This window comes from Cervus elaphus, chromosome 9 (assembly GCF_910594005.1).
Source record: "Cervus elaphus chromosome 9, mCerEla1.1, whole genome shotgun sequence".
NCBI classification, from domain to species: Eukaryota; Metazoa; Chordata; class Mammalia; order Artiodactyla; family Cervidae; genus Cervus; species Cervus elaphus.
Window position 1 is genome coordinate 42,773,226 of NC_057823.1, and position 14,722 is coordinate 42,787,947.

General features: G+C 34.8%; 2 protein-coding genes across 2 annotated transcripts; both read right to left on the minus strand.

The window, feature by feature from the left end:
• Positions 1-1,200: 1,200 nt before the first annotated feature.
• Positions 1,201-2,148, minus strand: LOC122700702 (olfactory receptor 14A16-like). The gene has a single exon (XM_043913780.1). It carries the CDS (start codon positions 2,146-2,148, stop codon positions 1,201-1,203), a length of 948 nt encoding a protein of 315 aa, XP_043769715.1.
• Positions 2,149-13,379: 11,231 nt separating this feature from the next.
• LOC122700656 (olfactory receptor 5F1-like) lies at positions 13,380-14,339 on the minus strand. The gene has a single exon (XM_043913695.1). It carries the CDS (start codon positions 14,337-14,339, stop codon positions 13,380-13,382), a length of 960 nt encoding a protein of 319 aa, XP_043769630.1.
• Between the last annotated feature and the right edge of the window lie 383 nt (positions 14,340-14,722).

The following is a 14,722-nucleotide window of genomic DNA, read 5'->3' on the forward strand; positions in this document are numbered from 1 at the left end:
AGGAATGCATTTGAGTCAGTTCTAATGAGGTGGATGAACCTGGAGCCTATTTCTCAGAAAGAGAAAGACAAATACTGTATATTAATGCATATATATGAAATTTAGAAAGACAGTATAGACGACAAAGGAGAAACAGACATAAAGAACTGACTTTTGGACTCAGTGGGAGAAGGTGAGGGTGGAATCATTTCAGAGAATAGCACTGAAACATGTGCATTACCATATGTAAACTAGATGATCACTGTGAGTTTGATGCATGAAGCAGGGCACACAAAGTCAATGCTCTGGGAAAACCCAGAGGGATAGGGTGGGCAGAGACGTGGGAGAAGGGTTCAGGATGGGAGGGACACGTATACCTGTGGCCGATTCGTGATATATATGGCAAAAATCATCACAATATTGTAATTATCCTCCAATTAAAATAAATAAATAAATTAAATATATATATATAAATACCTTAAGAAAAGACATCTATAAAAATAGTAAATGATAGTTAGAGAATTAAAAATATATAAGTTAAACAAAAATAGGATGATAAAATAAAACATAAACTTTCTCATGGCTGGCTGGAAAAAAAAATTAAACTTTTTTTGCTAAAGTTTCATTTTAACCAGAAATGTGTAGTAAGTGATGCATTATCTGCTATTACAATCCATAAGATTCTTCTTTGTGACTGATTCTTGATTATTGCTACTTAATAATTTTCTATTTTTAATGAATATATTTTAAACAGAAGTTTTTAAAAATTCTTTTTTACTCTAAGTTTCTAACAGAAAAAAAAAGCATTTTGATAAAAATAAAATTACATTTCTTCATAACTTCTAGAATAAAATTGTAAAATCCAATGCTAGGAAACAAAACATGGTGTGTAAATTTTGGAGAAATAATATAACCATGTAAAGAAATTGTGATGATATTAACAAAAGAAATGAAACCATCAGAATAACCCAAACAGAATCTTTTGATATGAAATTAATGGTGGAATACATTCAATACATATTGTGCTTCCTAGATAGTCCTCAACTTCACAAAAAAAATATAAAAATCATCGGATATAAATTGATTGCAGAATATGTAAATTTGGTATAGCTATGGCAGGAGAGATGGCAAATATGGTATCTATTAAGATCTAGCTCTCAGTAAATTATTTCACTTACTTTATTTAATGTATGTACCATACAATTAAAGTCAGCAGGGTACTTATATATTTAGCAACAATTTACCACCCAGTATTTTGCCTAGGGCTGCCTTCATATCCTTGTTCCTCAGACTATAGATGAGAGGGTTCAGGCTGGGAGGTAATACAGAGTATAATACACACATGAAGAGATTCAGTGATGATGCAGACTTAGAATTAGTCCCTAAATAATTGGCGATACCAGAAAAGAGAAACAATATCACTACAGTGAGGTGTGGTACACAGGTAGAAAAAGTTTTGAACCTGCCTTGTGCAGAGGAAATCCTCAGGACAGCTGAAAAAATGTAAACATAAGAGGCAATCAGGAAAAGAAAGCATACAAAAGCAAAAGTAAAGCTAGCAATGACAAATGCATATTCTAGAATTTGCTCTCCTGAACAAGCAAGTGTGAGCACTGAAGGAATATCACAGAAGAACTGATGTACTATGTAAGGCTCACAGAAAGGTACAGAGAATGTACCTGCAACATGAATGGATCCATAGACACACCCACTAGCCCACGATGCTGTCACCATCTGCAGACAGGTGCCTCTATTCATGATTGTCTCATAGTACAGAGGATGGCAGATGGCAACATAGCGGTCATAAGACATCACTATAAGGAGGGCATACTCTGTGCCAGCCAAAAAAATGAAAAGAAAAATTTGTGAGGCACATCCCAGGAAAGAGATGGAATGGCTTTTGGTCAGAGAGTTTATGATGGATTTGGGCATAATGACAGAGATGTAGCAGATATCAATCAAGGACAAATTCTTTAGGAAGAAATACATGGGTGACTGGAGACGCCGGTCAGTGGTGGTGAGGATAATAATGAGGAGGTTCCCCATCAGTGCTGTCAGGTAAATCAGGAAGAAGAATGGAACATAGAATCCTTGTAGCACCTGATCATCAGTGAATCCCATGAGCAAAAATTCTGTTATGATGGTAGCGTTGGTTAATTTCTCAGTCATGCTGAGAAATTGGTATCTTACTTGTAAAATTGGTATCTTACTTGTAAAAATAAAGATTATACTAGTAATTAGTTCATTCAGATATGCTAACATTCATCTTTACTTAACTTTTGATATGACTTGATCCTGAGTGAGGCATAGCTCATCAGAATAACTGAAAATACATCATATAGATTTCCCTTCTTATAATATTAACAGGTAGAAATAAGATTGATATTAAGGAGAGCTTAGAAGAGGCGGAAAGTGAAATGAAATGCTGCTGTTGTCTAGTTGTCTACAGTACAGAAGAATTTTATATTCCGTGTTTCAGGTATATAGCAGACAGGTGTAAAGCCTTTAGTATATATCTGTGTGTAAAGCAGCTAACACACTTTGCAGTTTTCTCAACAACTGATGCAAGTTTCTTTCATAGATGCAGATGACAATATTGCAACATCTTCCTAAGGTCAGAAGAAGAAAAGCACTTGAATAATATACCCTTCAAATGTATCAAAATTAATAGAGACTTTTCTTCCCATTCATTAGACTTGGCAATCAGACATGGAATAAAAAGAGAATATCCCAATAACCATGGTGTGATGCAGTCCATTTTTCTCTTCCATTTTGCATGTGTTTCTTTAAGTGTGTAAGGAAAGGAGAGTCATTGGTATCTGTTATCAAAAAACACTTTTATTCGAGAATAGCTGCCTGCTTCATGACCAAGGTGCTTAAGTAGTTGTACAATCTGTGTATGACTGCTGTTTTAAGCTTTACCTTCAGCCTCTGCCATCGGTTTAAGTTTAATGATCTTACTTTTCACATGAGGTTACAGTTATATAATTGTGGTAGGAATTAACTAAGAGAAATGACCGAGGATTCTAATGAGAGATAGCATTTATTCCCTGAGGGATCAGAAGGCAACCTTAAACCTAGAACTTAAGACTTAGGACCGCTTAGGACTTAGGACCACTTAGAAGGGTAATTTACTTACAACTACTGGTTTTCTGTCATAAGCATATAACAACTTTATGAACTCATTCAAGTTGTGTTTTCTATTTATTAATGTATTATAACATAAATATTTCTGTGGAAAATAGAATATTTGAATTCAAGTACTGAAAATAAGCCATGAATGTTGTTTTATTTTCATTTGGTCATGATTTTTTCATTTTTTTTGACACTATTATATATTCAAATGTTATTTATGTAATATACCAAGCAATGTAATAGACAAAGCAAAACTTGCCTAACTACCACATTTCTTCCCAGGGACTGTGGAAGGTACAAGAGTGGAAGTCTTTCCTCCATTTTTAAGTAGCTCTGTTTCTGGCTTTATTCATATAACAATGTTCGACTAAGCTGAAAATTCTGATTGGTTTACATTCACTCTTAGAGTTTACAAATAAACCATGATCTCACAACATTCTCAGGACAGTCACACAAAATAACACATTTTACTATTATTCCAAGAAGTGTAAAGTATCTGTACTTAACAGGAGGTTGCACAAACCTTATAATTTGATTCTGAGTATTATTTTTTATCTTGTTTATTAAATTTTTATTAGTGAGTTTCAGAGTTGAGCCATCAGATGAATGTCAGATCATTATGGTCAGTGGTCATTTAGGAATTAAGAATGTCTAAAGATGATAATGAGAATATTTCCATAAACGTCCTGGTACAGAAAAGAACCTCAGCAGGAATGCTTTCTTTAGTCAGAAATGAATTGCAATCAGACAATACTGCAAAGATTCTGGACATGCCAATTTTTTTCTTTTTCTCTCTTAAATTCCTCCTTCTTTCTTGTTTTCAATTTTTCTTTATTTCTTTCAACTTTTGTCCTAATTTAGTCCTTTCTTCTCCACTTTAAATATAGTTTTATTTTTTTCTTCCATTAGTGCTACTTGACATTCTATTGTTCTCAAACTGATGAAATAAAATTTGTATTTAAGACAGGAGAAGAAAAATTAAACATAAAATTTTCTTCCTAATGTGCAATCTGTATCTGCACTATACATTAACCTGAGCTCTTCAAAGAGGGGAGTATCTTGGTCATCCTTAGACATCAGTTTTCCCCCTTTTTGTCTGACACTAGCAAGGTAATATCTTATAAAAATAGTGCTCTTCCCCAGCTTTGCCAGGGTTTTATCTGACTTGCTGCTCACTTAGTATATGCTTGTGTGTGTGTGTGCTAAGTCACTTCAGTTGTGTCCAACTCTTTGCAACGCTATGGACTGTGGCCCACCTGGCTCCTCTGTCCATGGGATTCTCCAGGCAAGAATACTGGAGTGAGTTGCCATGCTTTCCTCCAGGGGATCTTCCCAACCCAGGGATTGAACCTGCGTCTCCTGCGGCTCTTGCATTTCAGGCAGATTCTTTACTGTTGAGCCACTGGGGAAGTCCTTGGATGTACTTAGCTGCACTATTTGTTCCTGGTAAACTTTATGTGAAATATCCGTATGTCCTTCTTTTATATGATCCTTTGTCTCAAAAATCTATGTGACTGTGTCTTCAACTTCTGATAAGTGGGACACTTCTCAGAACTATCTGAGAGTTTCTCTGCTGGGTTATAATCCTTAGCTGACTGGAATAAATTTCCTTTTTCCTTCTTAACTTGATTATTAACTGAATTTTTTGACTTTTTTTTTGTACAGTCAGCAGAATATCAGAATACTCACCAGAGGATACTTGGAGTCTACCCTGAACCAGTGCTTGGTACTAGCATGGCCCTTTGGGCCCCACCCACTTACTGGTATTCCTTAGGTGCTTTGGTGATTTCACCTGCTATCTGGACATCACTGCTTTAGATGACACCTGGATTTTACTTGAACTGTTTTACTTGTTAGTTGGATGCCTAAGATATATTGTACTGCTACATTTCAAAGCAGAGATCTAGGGAGAGCTTTGGAGTGAACTGGCTTAGCTCACCTTTTAAAATTTTGGTTTAAATTGAAAATATTATGTATATATGATCTGAACAAACCCTTTGCTAGTAAAATGAGAGGCTAAGCCTACCCATCTCTGACAAAAAAAGGGCACTTGCTCATTTTGGCCATAAGGTGTTGTCAGATAACCAAGAACCTAGTAGAAATGTTGGTGCATCAGTCCTGCGAGATCCCACTACAATCATTAAGTAAATTCTGTTCACTGGGGTGGGGTACAATAATACCGATAAACTAGTGGCCCAAGCACCCATAGCAGTTTATGCTGGAGCCAGAAACTGAGACTTATGCGAGAGTCAAACAGATCCAAGGGTAACTCCTTGGGGAGCTAAACTTATAAGCAGCACATATTCTATTTATCACACTGCACTGAGAAAATTCATATCTGATCTGGTCATATCTGAATCAGGCTACCAAATTGATAAAGAGAAACTTCCCCTCAAAGGCTGAACAGTTCTCAGATGGATAGTCACTCACTTAAACCCAACTGGCTTTATGTACATTTAAAATGAAGTTTTGGAATAGGGGTGACAGTGGCCTCATAGAATGAGTTTGGGATTGTCCCTTCCTCTGAAACCATTTGCAGTTCTTTGAGAAGGATAGGTGTTAGCTCTTCTCTAAATGTTTGACAGGCTTTGCCTGTGAAGCCAATACGTGCAATCACGTATCCTAACTCTTAAATGGACAGGATGAAACTCTTTTGATATTCCAAAACTGTAGAGAAAGGTGGTTTAATAAAACATCTTTTTTTTTCAAAATTCTGACTTTGAGAGAACAAAACTCCTAGGAAAAATCTGACATTTTAACTTCCATCATATCTTTGAAATACAAACACAGTCTACATCACCTGAAAATGCAACCCTGGTTCAATTAGTGAGACCTAAAACTGAAAGCAAGACGGGAAACGAGGCCTTTTTAAACTCAGGCAGAAACAGAGATCTCTGTGTCCATTAGGATGAATACACATCTGTGTGTACATTATAACTATAATATATATTCCAACTTTCAGATGGTGTTATCAAAATTAATTGTAAATGACTTAAAAGTAAGCACATACAAATAAAATATTTCTAAAATAACTTCAACTAGCCCAATTTTTTAAGGAGGATCTAGGACTAAACTTTAATGAATAAAAATAAATTTAAATTGATGGTTTAATTAATATTGACATGTCTTTTGAGTCATCAACTTTATAATATACTTTTCTTGTATCTAGGTTTACTGAAAGTTAATAAGCACATGTTACCTGTGCTAAAATTTCCCAACAGGAAAATTAACTTGGTATCATGATATTTTCATAAATTAATGAAGTAGAGATAAGTGGGATAAAATATTCTGGGTAAGATTTTTAAAGAAAGTTATGTTTTATGATATGTCTTCCTACAAAATACTATCTCCAGATTTTTAGAAATTTGAAGCTTTGGAGTTCAGCTATATTAGGTTAAGTAATGGAAATTCATTGAATGTCTAGATTATATTTAATAAAATACTAAAGCATCAACTTATATGCAGAGTACTTCATGAGAAATGCTGAGCTGGATGAAGCACAAGCTGGAAAAAAGATTGCCGGGAGAAGTATCAATAACCTCAGATATGCAGATGACACCACCCTTATGGCAGAGAGTGAAGAAGAGCTAAAGAGCCCCTTGATGAAAGTGAAAGAGGAGAGTGAAAAAGTTGGCTTAAAGCTCAACATTCAGAAAACTAAGATCATGGCATCTGGTCCCATCACTTCATGGCAAATAGATGGGGAAGCAATGGAAACAGTGACAGATTTGATTCTTTGGGGCTGCAAAATCACTGCAGATGGTGACTGTAGCCATGAAATTAAAAGACACTTGCTCCTTGGAAGAAAAGTTATGACCAACCCAGCAGTATATTAAAAAGCAGAGACATTACTTTGCTAACAAAAGTCCGCCTATTCAAAGCTATGGTTTTTCCAGTAGTCAGGTATGGATGTGAGAGCTTGCATATTGTGTTTCTGTGGCAATAGTGTAAGTTTAAAAGATGATACAGAAAATAAAGCATTCAATAAGTAAATGATACAGTGATTATTTTACCCTAATGGTTGTGATATTTATATTAGAGATACTTCTATTATTAATGTTTTAAATATTTCTTAAAATTTTATTTAATATATACTAGCTCTTAAGAAGTGTCATTTTTCAGGTGACATATCCTTTATGGGAAATTTAATTTAATTTAATTTTATTTTATTTAGCCACATTATAAATATTTCCTCTTTAGTAAGGGTGGTAGGGGCTTCTCAGGTGGCTCAGTGGTAAAAGAATCTGCCTGCCAATTCAGGAGACACAGAAAACACAGTATATGCTGGCTTGATACCTTAGTCAAGAAGATCCCGTAAAGAAGGAAATGGCAACCCACTCCAGAATCCCATGGACAGAGGAGTCTGGCAAGCTACAGTCCATGGGGTTTTAAGAGTTGGACATGACTGAGTGACTAGGCACACATATTATTTTTGTTGTTATTAATTCTTCCTAAATGAGAAAACTGATTACAACATATAATATTGTTTGGAGCTTGTCTACTTGCAAGCGTCTCTCTTAAGTGCATGATGAAGAACAGTAGAGTGGGTTGGATAACTTTTAATTCTACAAAATATGGGCCAAATTTGGGGGAACCAGAAACTACCTTAAGATCCTGAATTTCCTAAATAGATTACTCAATCTTTAAAAAGGAATATTCACTTAATTGTAGATTAGGAAAACACACTACAATGTAGGAGGGCTAGAAAGAATGTCCAATACTAACGGAATTTTAAAATATAAAATATCCTATGAACATATAATAACAAAAAGTCCTCTGAATCCTGGCATCAAACATCCTTCAGGATACTTAATTGCAAAGTTAAAACAATCAGTACAGTGTATATATTATACTCTATTTTTGTACAGAAAATATTCTATATTTCTATTTATTTTGTATGCCTTCTGCCCATACCCAGCCACAAAGAATATCCAGATTTTTCTAAGTAAGCACTGCATTTATGTACAGAAAATCACTTTATTGTTTACCTATACAAGCAAAGGAAAATATAGGTAGATGATAAAATTGAAGCATTGCAATTTCTAAATATTTACTTTCTTTTATAGCTTTGAATTTTTAGACACGTGACAATTCATTCTTAGATGTAAAATAAAATAGCATAAATTGAATGCCATGACCTTATAATCATATGGATTATGTAAAATTGTAACTCAGCAAAGTTTGAGTAAAAGGTGCCTGATGATTGGAAGAACTTGATTTACAGAAACTTTAAGTTTTTTCAGTGAGTTCAGGGAGGGCCTCTGCCATAGGAGAGTGATGTCTTAGGGGAGATCTTAAGAGAAAAGCAGCATACCCTGATTGCTGAAGGAAGGAGAGCCCCGTGGAGTGATTACATCCTTCATGACATGTAGGGGAAAATTCATGTTGAGTATATGGTGATAAGACAATCTAGTAATGCTTCAACTTTGACAAAAGAAGGAACAAGAAAATAAGACAGAACTGGACCATGCAATATTTCTAGATCAGGATGAGTAGTCTTTATATTTTTAAAGCAGAAAAATACTCTTACCTGTTTTAGAAACAAAAGAAACATGTTCTTATTAACACTGTAAAATGTCCATTCTGATTGTGTCATGTGGGTATCATTGGATGTTGTCTTGAGGGGAAGGGTCAGATCCTTGTGGGGAATAACAGTGGTATCTAAATATGCACAATATGTAGCTCAAATTCTGATATTGTCTAAGGAAATGAAAATATATTGATATATTTGAAAATAATTTGGTAGCAAAAATGAGAATTTTGATGGATTGGCTATGAATAGTGATGGATTAGGGGATGGCAGTGAAAATTCGAATGTGCCAGACTTTCCACCTTAAATAACAAGGAACCATTACTTAATATAGTTGTGGGTTTTTTCCCATGAAAATAATGGAATGAAGCAGACTTCAGTTTTCTATATTTAATTTCAGAATTCAAGCCTCTTTCATAAGGAAACAGTCAGTGAGCAATAGATCAGATAGATATTTTACACAGAATTCAGTACACTAGTATTTGGAAGGAATACACAAATACAGATTTAATATTCAAAATATAAATTGCAACATTTATTTCAGCATATTCATACCATAGAGAAAAGTACAACCAGAAAAAATATTCATAAACAATTTCCTAAGTCAGGAAGTTGCTCAAATACTTATAAAAATTACCTTTATATACAGTGTCATTTTAATTCACAGAACTACATGTATTGATAAGCATTAGAAAACAAACTATAAGTAAACACTATTCTCTCTATAAAAATTTAATTCCTTTGCATCCTGTGAAATTTTATCAAATACCTTTCTAGTTTTATAATCTAAATAAATACAATTTTACTTTCATTTTAACTTTTTCTTGTGGGTTTGCATTTTGTTTTATGTTTATACTGATTTATAAAGATCACCAGCAGGAAAAATTCTAAAATATATGATAATCAGTTTTAATGTACCCTGCCAAAAAGAAATGTGGTACTTATCACATACAAAGTTTGCCCTTTTCCAGTTTTGGAAAGTAAGATCAAAATGTGACAAAAATATAAAAACAAGATAATGATGAATAAATGAGACAGGCAAACTTATCTGTGTATTTTTAAATTGTAGTTGGAATAGATAACAGACTTTTTCCTTTTGGAATGACTCAAAATCACCCACAGTTCCTGGCTTGACCTTGCTAAAAACAAAGAAAAATAAATAAAATAGTCAGTTTTGGGATAAGCAGTTTGACAAAAGATTGAAGACTTAGATATATTTTCTGTCAAAGAACTGGATTTCGGAAGATCACTACCACTAACAGAATAAGAAAAAGTCTTTGTGCACTTGGGAGGATGTAAGAGAATGCCACACCAAAATATGCTGCTTTGGCATAATGACTATTTCGAGCTGAAAGCACTTGAGAAACAGCAGATTCAGAAAGGGCTTTATGATTTTTCCTTTCTACCTAAATCAAGACATAACATTTCCTTTTGGAAGCTGCCCACTCTGACGCAGGAAAAGAATAGCATTCTTATCACTGAAAGCTGGGCTTTGACAACAAAATGAACTTGTAAAACAAATCTAGTAAAATACATTTTATTGTTCTTTAGTTTCTCCATGAATTTCTTAGTCACACTCCCATGACTTCATGTTCCTAGCCCAGGAATCTTTGTCTTGTCACAACCACAAAACTTACCATTATTTGATTAAAAAAAATTACATAAACTTCTGGGTTTAATGACTTCTGGTTTCTGTTTTCTTAAAGAAAAATGAATAATATAATGGTTGTAAATTCAATTTTTAGGCCAGTATATAAAACTTTTTGCTAGGAAATACATGCCTCCAAGTATACATCTTGGTAAGAGATTAATGTGACTCAAAAATAACAGATATCTCAGTAAGTTATTTCAGTGTTTTTTTGTGTGTGGGAAGATACAAAAATGTGGGTTTATTAAAACACTTCCTGAGATATACATCTAACTAAGGAGCATGCTGTCAAAACATGAAATGACTCATTTTATTTTCATTCTAAATTCCTCTTATTGTGCAGTGTCATCAGCAACTTCAGTAGCTAATGACTTAACCCTTCTAAAATTGCATAATGAGCAACATTATTTGTCTTGTTTTATGTTTTTTTGCTTTAAAAGACACTGATGTGCTGGTAAAAAATTAAAACAGTGTATTTTCTTCTACCCCATGAATCTGTCCTGCTAGTTTAATACATAGGCTTAACCACAGAACCTCAAAATGTAAAATATCCTTTTTCTTACCCTGAAGAATGGCATAGAGAAATACCTGTGTGAAGATACAAAATGTTTCCCTGTTATTGTGAAAATTAGAGTCCTTTGGACTGCAAGGAGATCAAACTAGTTAATCTTAAAGGAAATCAGCCCTGAATATTCATTAGATGGACTGATGCTGAAGCTGAAGCTCCAATACTTTGGTCACCTGGTGTGAAGAGATGTCTCATTGGGAAAGACCCTGATGCTGGGAAAGATTGAAGGCAAAAGGAGAAGATGATGACAGAGGATGAGATGTTTATGCACCAAGTCCAAGTTCACTCTGCTTGCCTCACAACAGGCCAATGAATCCGAGAGACAAGGTGTGGAGTCAAGGAAGAGACTTTAATCAGGGAGCCAGCAGACCGAGAAGATGGTAGGCTATCACCTCAAAATAACCATCTTATTGGGGTCTGGATGCCAGGTTGTTTTATAGATCAGAGAGAAAGAAGCAATGAGGAACTAAAGTCAAAATGCAGAATAGAGAGGGAGATGCTGTGGGAAAGTAAAGTGAAAGGGTCTTCAGTCTTTCAAAATATCTCCAAGGGACTGTCCAGCCTTCAGAAGGGGTGTGATAGTCTTTTCTATTCACAGGTGGGCAGGGACAAACTATCTCTCCATGAGCTGAACAAAGGCACTTTAGTTTACAGTCAAGCAAAGAGACAGGGTCTCCAGGCAAGCCACTGAGTACGATTATAATAATAAAAGGAAGTCGAAGAAACAGTTTCCAACACGGAGTCTGAGTTGACTTCCTCCCTGTAACAGTTAGATAACATCACCGACTCAATGGACATGAATCTGAGCAAACTCTGGGAGATAGTGAAGGACAGGGAAGCTTGGTGTGCTGCAATCCATGGAATTGCAGAGTCGGACTTGACTGAGTGACTGAATAACAAAAATAGAATATTTCCCTGTTATTGTTATAATTGTATATGCTTTTGATATTCTGTTGAAAAAGAAAGGGTTAAAAATGTTGATGGATAACATAATTTTGACAATAGTTTCCATGGATATATATTGCATTAAAAATAAAAACTCATTGGGAATTCATGCAAACAACTTGTTTTAATTACGTACCTGAAAATGACATATCAAAATTTAAAATTAAAAAAAAGAAAACAAGCATTGTCATGTGTGAGAAAATTTTGAATTGATTTTTTTTTTTAAGATTTTTTAAAAAACTTGACTTAAAATAGTTCTTCTAGTGATTTCATTTGCAAATCAGTCAACTGGGGGATCTTGTTTCAGTGCATAGTCTCATTCAAGGGACTGAAGTTAGATTTGGCTTTCTACAAAGTCCCAGATTACTCTGATGCTTCTATGTCACTGACCACACTCTAAATAGCAAAACTTTCAGAGGCAATCTGGTAAAGAAAGTGAAGTCAAAGTGTTAATCTCTTACTTGTGTCTGACTCTTTGTGATCCCATGGACTGTAGCCTGCCAGGCTCCTCTGTCCTTGGAACTCTCCAGGCAAAAATGTTGGAGTGAGTATCCATTCTCTTCTCCAGGGAATCTTCCCAACCCAGGAATTGAACCAGGGTCTCCTGCATTGCAGGAAGATTCTTTACCACCTGAGCCGCCAGGGAAGTCCCCAGGTAAAGAACACTTATCCTATAAAGCTTTGATAGAATTTATTTCTTCCAGCACTCCTGTAATCCTTTTTGTTATTAAACTATTTTGAAATAAAACTTGTAAAGCTTTTCATTAACATGGAATGTGGACTTGATAATGGCATTGTTTTTTCTAAGACTTTTTCTTCCTTTTTCCACTCTCTTTCTTTGGCTTAATTAAATTAGTTTGCTTAAACTATTGACAGTTTAAATATTTTATAAGATTATTAGAAAGTTGATACTTGTTTTACCATATTAGATATTCAGTTCTTGTACTCTCTAGTTCTAGATTTCTCCTTTTCCCCCCTCTACTTATCAAAATTTCTACCTCTGTGATCCTTAGAAATTCTTTAATAATATCTGAAAAAATTTTAGCTATCTAATATTTTCCTGATATGTTTCTAATGAAATTCTCCAGTTATATTTATATGCATACTTAAATCAACACCCATGCTTATGAATAGTACCTGGCTCATTATATATGTTTAATAAATATTTAATGAATTTGAAGTAAAAGATGGTACATTTATAATGGTCCATCTACTAAATGAAGTAACACTGAGTAATTTAACAGGAACAAATTCTGGCCCATGGTTACTATTAAGATATAAATTATTTAAAAAATCAACCTAACCATTATATGGGACTAAACTAGCCAATTTTCCCATTGTAAATGTCTCATGGGCAGGAAATTTATGTTATTTGCCTCTTTATTATTATGACATTGCACTGAGATCTTCTTGAACATAGTAATTACAGAATATCCATTTCAGCAGAATTCAAACCAAAATGAAAAGTACAGATATGTCCATATTAGGTGGTATCACTTACAGAATTTTAAATACTTACCATTTGCAAATGTGGCTTGGGAATCAATTCTAAATTGCTTGTTTTAGTTGATCTCTCAAATATTCTGCATGTGTCTGGCCAAGAGCAACCTCTTTCGTGCTAGAACTTTCCTGAAAGCTTTCTTCACATCTTTGTTTCTTAGGGTGTATACAAGAGGATTTACCAATGGAGTGACTACACAGTAGAATACTGAAATTACTTTACCCATGGTAAAGTTGTACTTGGCTGGAGGACGAACATAGGCAAAGATAATGGTGCCATAATAGATGGTGACCACAGTGAGGTGGGAGGCGCAGGTGGAGAAAGTTTTCTTCCGAGCCTCTCGGGAAGATAGCTTGATTATTGTGACCACAATATTCCCATAGGATGACATAGTGAGAAGAAAAGAACTTAGAATCACAACAGAGCTACATGTGTAACCCAAAGCCTCCACCAAGAATGTATCTGAGCAGGAGAGTTTAAAAATTGGGTCTGAGTCGCAGAAGAAATGATTAATCTTTTGAGGTCCACAAAAGTTTAGGTAAGAGATGAGTATGGTAGGTAGGAGAGGGGCAATGAAGCCCCCAATCCAAGATCCAGCTGAAAACCGCAGGCATACCTGGAGACTCATGAGGAATGCGTATCTTAGAGGGCTGCATATGGCCACATAGCGATCATAGGCCATCACAGCCAACAGGATGCACTCTGTGGCCCCCAGAGAAAAAAAAAAGTAGTACTGGGTTATACAACTAGCAACGGAAATGGTAACAACCTGTGAGAGACAAGTGGCCAGCAATTTAGGCACTGTGGCTGTCGTGTACCAGATCTCTAGAAAGGACAAATTTCCTAAAAAAATGTACATGGGTGTTTGAAGTGTGGAATCCATGAGAACAATGAAGATGATGAGGGTGTTTCCCATGAGAGAGAGCAGATATACAGTGAGAAATATTGCAAATAATGCAAGTCTTAGATAGAGAACACCAGAAAATCCCAGAAAAATAAACTCTGTCACTCTTGTTTGATTTGCCACATTCATATCTCATCTTCTTGGTCTGGAATGAATCAACAAAACCTAGAATATGGCAGATAAGCAAGGAAGGAATATTTCATATTTATTTCATGATAATAATAGACAAAATAATAAAGATTAATGTCTGGCAAAAAAATTGGTATCTTTATAAGTATTTTTACATCATTTAGTTTATCTAGTTTATGAAATAAATCACAAAGGTAAGCAGTCTAGTAATCTACTTTACAAATGAAGAAATTAAACAAATAAGTATTTTTCCTAATTACATCACTTTAGTTTGAGGGTGATATACTATATCCAAGTAGGTTGTTTTAAACAACTGCAGGTCAACTAATATATAAAATTGTGACCATTGGAACAAGCATGCCATTGTCATATCGCTGAAGATT